Source organism: Nymphaea colorata, chromosome 3 (genome assembly GCF_008831285.2).
Source record: "Nymphaea colorata isolate Beijing-Zhang1983 chromosome 3, ASM883128v2, whole genome shotgun sequence".
Classification (NCBI taxonomy): Eukaryota; Viridiplantae; Streptophyta; class Magnoliopsida; order Nymphaeales; family Nymphaeaceae; genus Nymphaea; species Nymphaea colorata.
The window spans coordinates 21,264,519-21,278,483 of record NC_045140.1 but is presented as its reverse complement, the minus strand read 5'-3'; the positions used below and the strand labels follow the sequence as shown (position 1 = coordinate 21,278,483).

At 39.0% G+C, this 13,965-nt stretch overlaps 1 protein-coding gene across 7 annotated transcripts; it reads right to left on the bottom strand.

Moving 5' to 3' along the window:
- Positions 1 to 543: 543 nt before the first annotated feature.
- LOC116251609 (uncharacterized) lies at positions 544 to 12,970 on the bottom strand. Of its 7 annotated transcripts, none has more exons than XM_050077162.1 (11): positions 12,293 to 12,961; positions 10,039 to 10,217; positions 8,398 to 8,632; positions 8,185 to 8,314; positions 7,904 to 8,098; positions 5,404 to 5,541; positions 4,749 to 4,877; positions 3,398 to 3,807; positions 2,704 to 2,920; positions 1,880 to 2,070; positions 544 to 1,409 (listed from the first exon to the last, which is right to left on the bottom strand). In XM_050077162.1, exons 1-11 carry the CDS (start codon positions 12,664 to 12,666, stop codon positions 1,232 to 1,234), a joined length of 2,376 nt encoding a protein of 791 aa, XP_049933119.1. In that variant the 5' UTR covers positions 12,667 to 12,961; the 3' UTR covers positions 544 to 1,231. The 7 variants fall into 7 exon arrangements, with proteins under 7 accessions (XP_049933119.1, XP_031481832.1, XP_031481831.1 ...); XM_031625972.2 differs by having other exon boundaries at positions 8,410 to 8,632; XM_031625971.2 differs by having other exon boundaries at positions 8,185 to 8,326; positions 8,410 to 8,632; positions 12,293 to 12,959.
- Positions 12,971 to 13,965: the final 995 nt, after the last annotated feature.

Here is a 13,965-nt window from a genome sequence, read left to right as displayed (position 1 = left end):
ATCATAAAGAGATAACTTACCATCCATAAGATCAGGACTTCAGAAAAGAAACCGATCGTTCCATAATTTTGCTCGCACCTCCCCCTCTCCGTCTGTGTGTGCCTTTTTATGCCTACAATCAGATACAGAAAAAGGGCAAATTCGTGGAGAAAATTGCCTCCAAAAATATGGATCCGCTCTTTCCCACTATAATCAGACATGGTAAATAGCAGGCTAAATCGCACTTTGAGCCACGTTGGCGCCTCACAGAGTTTGTTTAATTTTATGTTGATGCTTTGATATATTTGATTGTTTATATATATATACATGTCCCTAAAATAATTAAAAATGTTGAATGAGTGTCTCCCCAGCCATAATTTTTTGCTGTCACTGAAGATTTATAATTTAAATATTAAGATACAGTAGTCTTATATACACTTATAATATTTTAATCCACAAAGCATGTGGATGTAAATTGGGTGACGATGTACTTATAACGTTATTTAGAAATTGCCAAGCATCCAGCAGTTCTTTCTAAAACACACAAAAAGATGGAACTAAAAATTTCTCGAAAAAAAAGATTCCCTCACAAGTCGAACAGATGGTAGCTTCATGCAAGTCAAAACAGCACTGATAAAACAAGACAATGTTCGGTAACCCACTCGAAACAATTCCAGCATTGGGACATCATGATTCTGGAGAAATTTTCCAATTAAAATGATTCAGAGGTCCCGCGGCCTAGGACGATGGAAAGGGGCAGATCGGAAACGTCCATATCCCACATGGAAGGCTCCAGCTAGCTACCTCTCGCAGGGAATCAAGCAATGGTCGTCGAAAATGATGCCGAACCATGCATTACGAACACAAAATCCTCCTCACTCTTACGTCGCCTGTAAACTGACAATAAAACCTCCACCCTGCACCTGCACCATCACCAAAGTACCTACAGTCTATTTTGCAGAATGATCATTGTTTACGACCGTATTCTCTCTGTGTTTCTTCATACGTGTACTCATTGAGGCTTTAGAGAGTTACATCGGCCACATGATATCACTGCCTGATAAGAGCAATGTAGCATAATCACAATATATGATCATTATAAGTTACCGGATTACGCTGGACATACATAGACCATCTTTTTTGCCTAGTGGATGCACCAAACGATATAATGACGAAAGGAAACAGAGGAGCAACCCTCAGCTTGTGATTCTTGGCCACGAAGAAATACGAACAGACAGCCAATAGGAAGACCCTATCCTTCCATCATTTTGATCAGAAAGGATGTCTCTAGTGCAGTCTCCTTGCATTGTAAGTACCTGTTCTCCTCCACTATGTCCGTTGTCAAATTGAGCAGTATTGGGCGTGCCGGATCTGGAACAGTAAGCTCACGAACCCTAGCAACCCATTTTGCAGCTTCCCACACACCAAATCTGTCAAAAAAAAAAAAAGGCAGATATAAGAACTAATAGGACAGAACTGAAGGTGATGAAGGACAGTCTTCGTCAGGATATTATTTTGAACAGAAAAGGACAAGAAAAGCACAGAACTAAAAGCAAGAAACCAAAGAGAGAAAAGGACGAAATTTTTGAAAAAGGAACAAAGATACAAGGAGAAAGCAGTTCCCTCAGAAAAGAAAGACAATACAATCTGTTCAAGCGATTCACATTTACAAGTTTTTGAAAATATTATGAGCTCACACCTACTCTTCAATAATTTGCCCATTCAAAATACAAATCAAACAGCTGTACAGCCAGAAAGTTCCCACTTGAAAGGAGAGCGATAGGGTTCAACACAACAGCAACAACAATAAAGTTCAGCTAATTAGCTAGTTATTTGACATTAAAAAAAGACAAAATTAAAATAAAAAGACAATCATACAAATAAACAAAAAAGTTCTTGCCTGGTGTTTAACGATGATGTCACGAGGACTGCTGGATAAAGCACGTCCTTTTTAATATTATCATATGGTGAATACTGCCGTATTGCTTGAAATTCTTCAAAATTTCCAGGATATCCAAATTCCTCATAGTCAGCAGGTGAAAGTGGCAATACCGGGTGCAAAAGGGTGTTGCACACATCTAAAAACGGAACCTACAAAGGTCATATAGAAAAATGTTAATGATGTATATAAGATGGTGATAAAGAAAATATTAGTAGAATGGCAGAAGGCAGGAGAACCTTAAAGTTCAAACAAAAAAGACAAGTTGCACGTAGATAATCACCAAACATAAAGTATTGAAACACATAAATGTTCTTTGAAGGATGTTCACTATTCAATCATGTAGTGTCCAATTTCGACATCTAAAGCATATCTGTCCTCTGATGCTTAAAGTTCATTGTGACCATTCTCTAAGATACAAAGTGACTTGAGCTTGGAATTATGCTGAAGATATAAACTGGAATGAAGTTTAGGAATAAAATACCAAGTGCTGTAAAACTCAAGCCTCATACGTGCAGGCATTCTGGAATTACATCATCAATTTTGCTCAGAATTGCTCCCAAAAGTACAGTTTTATGAACCTAAGCATTCACTAAAAAATGTTTTAGTTTCCATTTAGATGAGTTGAAAGTTAAAACTAACCATCACCTAGACTAAGGAATTTTTTAGCATGAACCGCAATCATCACTAGACAAAGTGATACATTTTAACATTTTATTTGTTATCAACCAACCTATGACCTAAAAGAAAAAAGTTGTCAAGACAAAATTAGAAACTAACAAAACCTTCAAGACTGCCGCACGAAGGAGATCTGGTTGGATGTTGATGGCAGATGCAATAAGAAGCCCACCTGCACTGTAACCCCAGCCAGCAAGTTTATTTGGATGCACAATTTCCTTGTCCATCAGAAATGTAGCACAAGCAATATAATCGTGCACAGAGTTGAGTTTCTTCAATCGCCTTCCATCATGGTGCCATCTTTTGCCTTTACCACCCCCTCCCCTATGAAGAAATAATTCAAATCAGTATTTCACATGTCAGCTAAAAGGCATTTTCAATATGCATTTTTCACTCAACAAGCATAGAACAAAAGGTTCGAAGAAAAACAAAGTTAATTCAGACCATTCATATTGGTGACCAGGTCAAAGGTAAGATCACAAGTTGAATGAAGATCCGATGGAGGTTCCTCATTCCCTAGCTAAAATACTTCAAATTCAAGTTTTTCTGGCTCCAGGACTATTATCGTGGCAAGTATTGATTGACATATTACAAAGAGAATTTAAAAAATATTCAGTACAACTATGGAAGTACATCAAAGTTAAAATATTAATGTTAAAAAAAGAAAAAAATAGAAACCACTGAATCAAATCTTGATGACATCTTTTGGCTACTTTATACAGACACTGATCCCTCAAAAATAAGATCCTGGATGGTATTCTAAGCACTGACTTGCAATCATTGAAAGAAAGGAAAACAAACCTGACATCAGCATAAGCAACAACCCAACCACGATCAAGCAAACTTTTCAATTCAGTGCGCCACCGCTTGTCTAATAGTTCACCATATGCTCCATGCCCATGCAGCAAGCCAGGGCCTCCTTGTTTTCTTTTATGTGAGTATAAAACAGTAAGAGGAACAACTGCACCATCTTTTGACAGAACATCATAATATTCACAAGCATAATATTGAGAGAGATCGTTCCAAGTGACATTGTCATCATCAGTTTCCACTGCAATTTCAAACTTCTGTGAGGATTCCAGTTTCTCCAGGCTAGTACTAGAAACAGATGTCCCATACAGAATACGAGTTCGTTCATGAAGTACGTTCTGCTGCTGGACAATGTGCCATTTACAGGTTAACAAATCATAATCCACCACTGCATCAGGCATCTGTCGTACAATAAGGCTTTGTTAACAATTCAACACACCAGAAATTATATCAAGCATGTTTCATCTCAGGTCATACAGACACATATATCTGCACATATCGCTTTAGAAGAGCTAGTTTAAAAAAAAAATAAAAGGACATTTTGGACCGGGGACTGCTCAAAATATGACATTCACTTTCTAATAAATGAAATAAATCAGATTACACCATATTCCATAGAACTAAATAACCAAATCGATAGCCGTTTCTTTTCTAAGTTTCTAGGATAGAAAAGGAACAACCTGCAATACTTCCTGGCTCCTCCACAGAAAACTTTTTCATTACAATAAACCAGGTTTCTACATTGAAGCGACGCAATTTCATAAAACAACTTTCAAGCCTAAAGGAACATAAAGACAAATGCTAATTTACAAAAGAGAAGGACCACCATTTAAAGAGTCATAAATTCACCACATCTCATGTAGATCACATGTACATGCATGAGTTGTCCGAGCTTCGCTTTTCTGGTGCATATGTGTAAACATGCTTCAGTTCCAGCCTTCCGGGAGAGGCACCAAATCAGATAAAGAAAGGACTTTTCAGGCAACACCCTGATTTGACTAGATTTAGGCCCAGAATTTTAGTCAATCCCTCAGTGACGTCTAGAGTTTAATCAATCAGGTCAGGCAAAACATACACATATAATAATTACCAAAACTATCTGGATACTAAAAGACCTTAATTAAATAGGTGGAAAGAGAAAAAACTTGATCCAGTCTCAATCTTCTACAGCAAAAGGAAGGAAAAGCCATGGAGCAACCCCTTTCACCGCAGCTCTCGCATCTCAACACCGCGAACCAAGTTGTCTTTTGGATAGCAGGTAATTAACATAACAATCAACTTACGAACAAGGAAGCACAAGCAAATAGTAGTTATGTGAGACTTTAAGAGAGCTCTGCCATACCACAGGTGATGATACAATGAACCCCATAGTTGATGAATAGAAGTCATAATTAGGTCCAGGCGAGACGTGGCAGACATGCGGTGGAAGAGGCAAAAAACATAGGCCAAGAGCATCTAAATGTGTAGGTACCTGGCAAGAGGAGATTTCTTAATAAATAAAGCATCAATCGAACTTCAATGTTACAGGGCAAGGCATGGAAGAACTAAATTAAACAAAGAAAAAAATAGCTAAAAGGCATTCGTCTAGAACTGCCTATCCATGCAGAAACAATGGCAAATGGAATTGTATTATTCATATAATTAACAGGTTTAAATTTTGGGTGCAGTGCGTCATGCAGTGCATTGCACCATAACCCAAAAAAGTGAAGATTCACAGGGACGTCCAATCAAAAAGATGGATGGCCCTGGTTTGATGTCCCCTGATGTCCTGGGGTCTAGAGTTGTGGTTCTATTTTCCTATATATATATATGTATACACCAAGCTATTTCGAGGAACATAATGGTGAACACTGAAATATTGCTTAAATCCACCGATTTAGTCTATCAAAACCAGCATTAGGAACACTCCGCAACAAAAGTCATGTCATTCATTCAATATTCAGACAAAAGCAGAATGCAACTAGAAAACCAGTCAACTATAGTTATCATCTACATACCATTTTATCACCAATAGATAGCGGCAGTGAAATAGAACATATCTTGGGACTTTTTCCTTCCCTTAATATAAGCACCATATGTGTCGCGCAAAAATCAACATCCTCAAGGATAACATGAGGCTCGTTAAGGAAAATAACCTGCAACACGATAGGCATGGAAAGATATGACCTATTGTCCACCATACAGCACTCAAATGATCTACCTCTACATGTTTCAGAAAGAAAAATGAGGTAGCGCCGAACCACCAAACATATGCAAAATGAACCTGAGACAGAAAAAGGACTGTGGGGACAATTTGCACAAAAGCATCTGGACGTATATAAGCATAAAGAAGAAGACTTCTTCATTCAGGAAAATTAATCAATGCTTACATTCAAGAAAACAATGAGGATAACCATTATTCTGAACCTGCCGAGCGAACTCAAGAATCTCAAATAGAAATCAGAAATAATCATGATCATATATCACAATCACATATATTATGAGGAAACCAAGCCATACTGATAGATGTGAGGTCTGCACATATTTTGGATCCCACATCACATTTTCAAAAAGGTCACCGTCATACAATTTAAGGAACAAATAAAACAATTACAAACTTTCAGAAATGATAAATGCACAAAGATTAAAAAGACAACTTGTCACTTTGAGTGTGTCTCTGGCTAAAGTGACACTCATGGATCTTGTTTCTCTTTTCCAAGCCAGGCACACTGCATACCTGATCTGAATCCACAGCTTCAATTTTAGTAGACCATTCACCTAAACAGGTAATATTTGTTCTTTAGAGTCTAGACGCCTATGATCTTGATGAAGTATAAGGTATCTCCTACACATGTATTGCCACATGGCTACTGTTTTCTGTCCAAGTGCTGATAGTGGCCTACATCTCCCTAATTCAAACGATGGTTAGCAACCTAGCTGAATGCACAGGCAAGTTCTGCAGAAGCTTGAGCATATGGGCAAGGCACACTGCAAAACTGTTTGACGGCCGACCTTTGTTTCTTCTGTTCAAGTTTGTATAACAGTGGTTCCTGCACACTCCTTAAGAGTCTGGCTGGTAGCTGCATAAAGCTCTCAAAGTAACATGATTGGACTTGGACATTTTACAAGTGTATAACAAAGCAACATGCGAATTCACAATCCATTCCACTTCGCACTTCAAATTCCCATGTTGCCCCACCCCAACGTCTTATCCTCTAAAAGGATTCAGGTCTCCAACATATCTGCAAGCCAAGCACACAAGTTTGCGGTGCCAATCCTGCAATCCCTCTTGCTTGATCTCCTGCTGTAGGTCACTTATTGTTTCCTACATGTCAGCCAGCATTGGCTGCAGCATCAATTCATGCATGGACTTGGTCTCTTTTTTGGCCTCTCAACCTCTAACTTCACCTTGCTCAGCTTTATTTGCATGCCTACAACTTTGCCAAGGTTGAGGACCAGACTCCACATCTTGCTGCCTAGATATCCCAGAACAAGCCTTAGCCATACATGCCACCTCTCATATCCAAAGCTCGTCCATGTATGTGACCACCCCATCACTAACCATGCGTCCAACCATCAGATCCCACAAGCTGCCTCCTCTAGCCACCCCGCTAAAGCAAAGTTGGGTAATATTTTCATCATTTATCCATGCACACTTCGTCATTAATTCAAAGTTTGCACATTTGGCCTTGGAGCAAGCAACCAAGTATCTCATCGCCTTCGGAATCCGGTCAAGTCCCTATCCGTGTTACATATATCCAGTAGCATAGCACTCGTATCTTTCTCCTTGGCTTGTTGCAATTTTTCTCTACAAACGATAGCAGCTCAATGAGCATTTATGCACTACTCAAGATCAACATACAGTTGTTTCTCCAGTTTTTCATTGCATTCAAATGGAAGGAAAATTCATTCTATCCAATAAAGCAGTTTTATATATTCCAAATGTATCAGAGGCTTCCATAGGGGAAAAGTACAAGAAAGACTTGATCAAAGTGAAAAAAAGAAAAGAAAAGATAAATCGATAAGGAATCTCCCTTCCTTAAGATAATGAGTATGCCATCATTTAGATTGTTACTATTCATCTCCAAATAGACAATGACGGCAGGAAGAACAATACTTGCAACTTGACTCAATGTTCTAGAACAGAGAAATACACAACCTGGAGCTACCTAACCTTGAAAACATAGTTTCTACTTGAGTTACCTAGAGCACTTAAAATCATGTTTGTTGATGCGTTTTGCATATCAATGTTCAAGAATCGGCCCACATTTTTTCAGAGACTGCTTATCTCCCAGTCAATTTTGTGCACATACAAATGCATCAGCCTAAGTGCCTAAATATTGTTGTATACCACCAAATACTGAGACTGTTCAAGGAACCGCCATTCGGAACTGTTCTTGCAAATTTGCAATTAATGATTCTAGATGAATTACCCCGTTGTTCACAGTAAATACCTCAAATTTTCTATAAGAAACATGTCCAGTGAAATGTAACATACAAGATTCCCTATTTACAAACCTCCCAATTTCTCAAAGCTGATCTAAGAGGAGCACGAAGCAAATAGTGGGAGTCAGCAGTCATCCCATCTCTGGAAGCATCTGTGAATAAATACAGGAAACCTTGATGGTGTTCAACTATGCAATGAACATGCGGCTCACCCTCCCACACCAGTTCCATTTCAGATGAAGGACAGGCTGAGTTTATCAAGTATACCTGGGACAGTAATTCACTTCAGCAATATCAGGACCATGACCAAGCATCCACTATCTAGCTTTTGGAAGAAAAAAAAAGAGTGATACCTTTGAGAAAGCGTTTGAGAAAGAGTTCACAGTCACAAATTGGAAGTCCTTGGTATTTCTGATATTAATGTACACAGAATCATCTAACTCTTCCATAAGTAAAATATCATCTTTGCCAGATCCCATCATGCTGCAGAACAGCCTAACATTTAGCAGTAAAATTAAATTAAGTAACGCAAAAAAAGTTAAACAGAAAAAAGCAACTTCAGAGACCATGCTTCAGACCTATACGGTCTCCTGTTGGTATCTGTCACAGTGTACAGTAATGCTTTACCACCCATGGCCCATGCTAAATTTGCAACTCGATCAACTTTTGGACTATTGCATAAAGATCCAGTTGACAAATCCTTGACAGATAAGCTAAAAGAATCAATTTCCTTGTTATACATGGTATAAGCAAGAAAACAGTGATCTGGAGAGACTTCAGATAACTCTTCATATGCATAACCTGCAGATGAGATACAAAAATTAGAAATTTGCAAGAACCATGTCATTTATTATTTAAATGAAAGGTTGAATCCACTTTCTATATCATAGTGCTCAGGTGCACAGGAAGGAAAAGACCAGAAAAGTAAGAACTATATCATAATATACTGTATGGATACGGTATTAGCCTTTTCTGAGGTGCAAAATGAAAATGCAAAAGGTTACAAGAGCTGTGTCAAAATTTCATTTAAGGGTTAAGAGTGATTATCAAAAGTTTCAGGCAAATACCAGAAAATCAGGCATTGCCTAGTCTCATACAGGACCCTTTGAGAGACATCCATTTGTGCCAATTCCATTCATCAGTCAAAAGACTTCAAGGTAGGTAAGAAGGGGTAAAAGGAATTTGCCTGTCACAGTGCCAACACAGAACTCCAAGACTAGACCTGCTTGAAGCATTAGCATCAGCATTTCTTACATAGTCATCTACAATTACCATAAGTTCTCACAATCATCTAGTCATGCACCAAAAGAATATCACCATCATCTATTCATGTCATTTATAATTATTTTGGAATAATGATGAACGTAAAAAAGTTTTATTAACGCCAGTGTAACCACCATTATCAATTCCATTGGATCAAAATCCAAAATTTCAATGCATTGCAAAAACAAGGATCCAGAAAAGATACAGTACAAAGTAGAAGATATGTACGTCGGTCAAGTGATAATTCCTAAGGAAAATGTGACATACTGCAAGAGGCTTTAGTTTTACAAGCAGGGTGGACAATTGAATAGTTCTAGCATTTACGTATAAAGGCACGAGTATATACTTGATCTTCTAACAACACGTCTGTCCATTGGAGTGTTAGATCGAGTATTAAAAGCATGAGATGATATGATGAATCTTATGGAACTATAGCATTTTAACACCAATATTGCTGCTTTTTGCATGTCAATTATGGTAGACGTGTTACATGTGAAATAGATAGACAACATGGCAACAACTTTTTTCTTTTTTATTATTTTCCTGTTTCCAATACAATAAATACAAGTCCATCATAGGAAAGAATCAAAGATAATGAGTAAGTTAAATTTCTCCTCAAATTCCAGTTCCATGTTTTACTCAAATGTTTAGCATGTTACGGAAAACAATGTGATAGATGACATGTTAGCCATCATGTTGCTCTTACTTTTAGCATCATGAAAATTTATTTAACGTACATTTGCAAATCTGCAAAAAAGAAAATGTAAAAAATGAAAGCATAACAAAAGTTAAAATTCAAATATAATGAATCAGCAGAAACTTACAGGACATTCAAACGCAAAAGTGAGAAGCAAAACAAAACCACCAATTCTTCCAGAAAATTTATGCCCTTAATGACTCTAGTTTAGAAGACAGCAACTCCAGGAAAGAAAAAAAAATATTACCTCCAAATCTCTCAGCCTCTTCATTGTAATCCAATAACTTCTGCTCAATCTTTTTTCCAGACATAAAATCAAATCCAGCTGAGGGAGACTTATAAGACATAATCTCTTCATTCAGGCTAGCTAATCGCCGACAAAGAACAGGGTATTGCTTTCCTTGTTCAACACGCCTATAATATAACCTGTAGCAAACACCTTGACATAAAACCGGAACTATTCAGCCCTGCAATATCAAGACATGATACCAATTTGACACACGCATTGGTGCATGCACACACACACACATTGATCGTATTGAGAAAACAACAAAGGAAAACTGTGGATTAAGTACTTCCTAAAAACCAGCATAACATTTAAAAAGGGTCAAGCTGAAAACGTATTACATAGATGTTTGCTTGCATAGTTGAGCAAGCAGAAAAATTATGATTTAGATGTTTCTTTGCATTATGCACAATTAGGAGGGAATCACAACCCAATAGCAACCATATTGCCTGAAATTAAGCAAGTATTCAATAAAGCCAGATTGCTCATACAAGGCATCGGTGTCCAGCAATAGGGAGACACTGATACAAAAAGCATAAGACAGCACCACAACTAAAAAATTTTAACCATGAAACAACATAGGCATACAACCATACACATTTCTTTTTCCCACACTTACAGAAAGCTGCTTTCTTCCAATAAAAGCATCCTAATCCTTCAGCTTTCAAAGCAAGGACAAGTCCAGCATGAAATAATAGAAAGCCCAATATCAATAAACAAATAGGATCCAAATAATAGTCAAAATAGTATAAATTCTCAATAACCACTTGTGTGAGACAACGTGAATATAATATAATCTCAACAATGATCATGAAACACACTGGCAGCGCCAGACAGAATGTATCAAATTCCCATTACATACAAAAGACTACATAAGTTAAAACTGATGATACCAGTGGAGAACTGATCATAAAGATGAACAGATCTAGGCACTTTTTGAACCATGAACAAACATATAATTTTTGTGCATGTGTAACTCGTCATCCATGCGAGATAAGCAACTCAAAATCCTTCTAGCTCTGGTATGCAAGCTCTAGGACACAAATGTGAAGCATATAGTTATTACATCCATTCCTACAATATGACTTATGGCTGCATCCCTTCACGAGAATTATTTAAAAATGATCGACATAAAGCTCCTAAGAATCTTTATTTCAAGCAATTCATTCGAGTTTATTATAAACTCAACAGGTGCTTTGGCCTTTGAGAGTGAACGTTTCATCTACCTATACTTTTCTTATTCAGCTTCACCCACAAACAGCATAGGTTGGTCACCCTTGCACTACAAGTAAACTACTTTCAAGGCATTGCTGTTTCTCATGTTTCTGGTACTGCCTCTCAACAATTTTTGCACAAATTTGACCTCCATCTGTTGCACCAATCAAGCCATTTCCTAAAGCACGATGTATTTTTTCCTTTTTTATGCTGACCAAATGTCTCGCATGCTCAGCTTATTTCAGACCCTATGATCATGAGGATAGCATGTCATATAAAGTTATAAACATAACAGTGTTACGTACTACAAATCTAATGTTACATAACGAGAGGTCATTTGAACCGCTGTGGCAAGGACTAGATCTGCCGGGAAGCCTATCAGCATAAGGGAACAAATGTAATTGGCTTTATAACTTTGAAGAATTTTGTGAACCTAATACTTCAATGTGTTGGAAAACACAATACATGATAAACTAGATTAAAACCTCAATTAAGGAGATCAAACCACATTTGCTTTCAAGTCCGTGACCACTTTTATGTATTGCGATTTACATAATGGTGGTTGATGCCGATTCTGTGGTGAGATGCATCTAGGATAGAGAATAATAGCTAGACTATGAATACTTCAACAACCGGAGTTGCGCCAAGAAAATTCAGAAGGCGGGTTTCGAATACTCCGTACACAATTCTCTTACACATATGTACGTGGAAGACGATTGAAGGTGCATGGACGCATCAAAGCACCAAGATAAGTATAATTGTACGGGCACACAAATGCAAATGCAAGTATAGCTATAATCAAATCTCGACCCAACGATCACGCTCCAATACCAACAGTTCGCATTTAGAAGAAATCTGCCATCGTTCCCACAAAAGAAGGCATATAGTTGCAACGGTCTTCAATTAATTTCTTCCCACGGAATTAACCAAAATAAACATAGAGCTGGAACCAAGATTGACATTAACTGTTCAGGGAAATTCTGGAGATACAGCAACTCACCAAGGACCAAAGCGCACAGGCGGGGTAGACAGTTCGGCACCCATACGGCTTCCCATCTCCCTCTGCAGCTTCCTCTGAAGCTGACCGGTTTCCGACATCACCGCCTCCGTATACTTCTCCTCCTGCTCCATGTAGACGTCCATGTGCCGCATCGCCACTTTGTCCTGCAGATCAGACATCCAGCTGTAGGGATCGTGCCAGGTCTCGCCGTGAAACGTGAAGCCCACGGGCTTCTGCGGCGGCCGGGGAGGCATCGGAGGAGTCGGAGGCTTGGACGGCCGTGCGTGGACATGACGAACGGGAAGAAATCCACGAAGGACTTCAAGATCCCGGACTCGGATACTCCGTCTTCGGAGGAAATGGGAGACGATCATCGCGAAGATGGATCTCCAGACAGAGAAGAAGAAGGACCGAAGCCCTGGATTGCGAATCCTGAAGCGTTTTCCTTCCCGCGGAGTTCTTTCCTTCCGACGTAGCCGTTAGGGAGGGCGGCAGTAAAACCCTAGTCAAGGGTTTAACTGAGGGCGTGTTGCTTAGATCTGTGGTCGGGTTTTATGGAGAGATCCAAAATAAAAACAAAAGACAGATCTCTATTTCATGGATTTCAAATCCACAATGAAGGTTTACAAAAACTTGAAAAAAAAAAAAAAACAGTCGAGTTCCACACAGATAAGATAAATGAAGATGTGAGACAAAAAAGAATGTGTTGTTGACCATCAAACTACCGTTTACAAAACTTGGTTTTTGAGATATGAGGATCTGAGATCCTTGGATCTTAAATCAACCCCGGATCTAAGATCACATGAGGAGGGAATGGGAGACCCTATCATATTGACGGGGGATCGTTGAGCCGTGAGAAGCGCGGGCGGGAAATATTTTTGCGCTGTTTTTAAACGACTAGCTCAGCCGCCGCCTCTCTCTCTGGCAGCGTTTTGCACCACTCTACATATCGTTTCCTCGCATTATTGTTTGGTTTTCATGGTTCTCTTTTTGCTGCGTTTAAAATGACTGTGCTCCGTGCCTCCTATAAATCCTCTCTCCAGCACGATCCTCCCCTCTTGACTAACAAGAGAATCGCCCTCCTCCAAACTTATGATATTATTTTTATTTTGGTGTAATAAAACTCGTCTTAAAACATTTTTTTGTTTACTGAAGACGAGCTAAGAATTTCTTGAAGCCAAGACGGGCTAAGAATTTCTTGAAGTGTTTACTGTGTGGCGCCTAAAAAGGGATTTCGGTTCTGGCGCGAGAATACTGCGGTACTTTTGTCGACGCAGGAGTTGGAGCTTCGACGGTTGTTGGGGCAAGAATCGGGAAGCCTGACCTCCGATTTCCTGTCTGGCCTGCCGCCGTCCTCCCGTACGTCGGGGCGTAACCACCGACCAGATTCTTCCCCTTCCTCCACATTGCTGCAAGCATGATTGCCACATTCTTTGCTGTTTTCTGTGAGCGGTCCTCCGCCCGTACACCGGGGCGTAACTTCAATTATGATTGCCACATTCTTTGCTTTCTTTTTGAACTGTTCTCTGTGAGTGGTCCTCTGTTAAAAAGGGTCTCAGAAACTTTCAGAAGTTCACACCAATCCGCGTCCTCTTCCCCTCTTATTTTGCCCTAACCCCTTTTCTTCTTCTTCTCAGTCTCATTGCCGGGCAGCTGGAGTGTTTCCGTCGCCC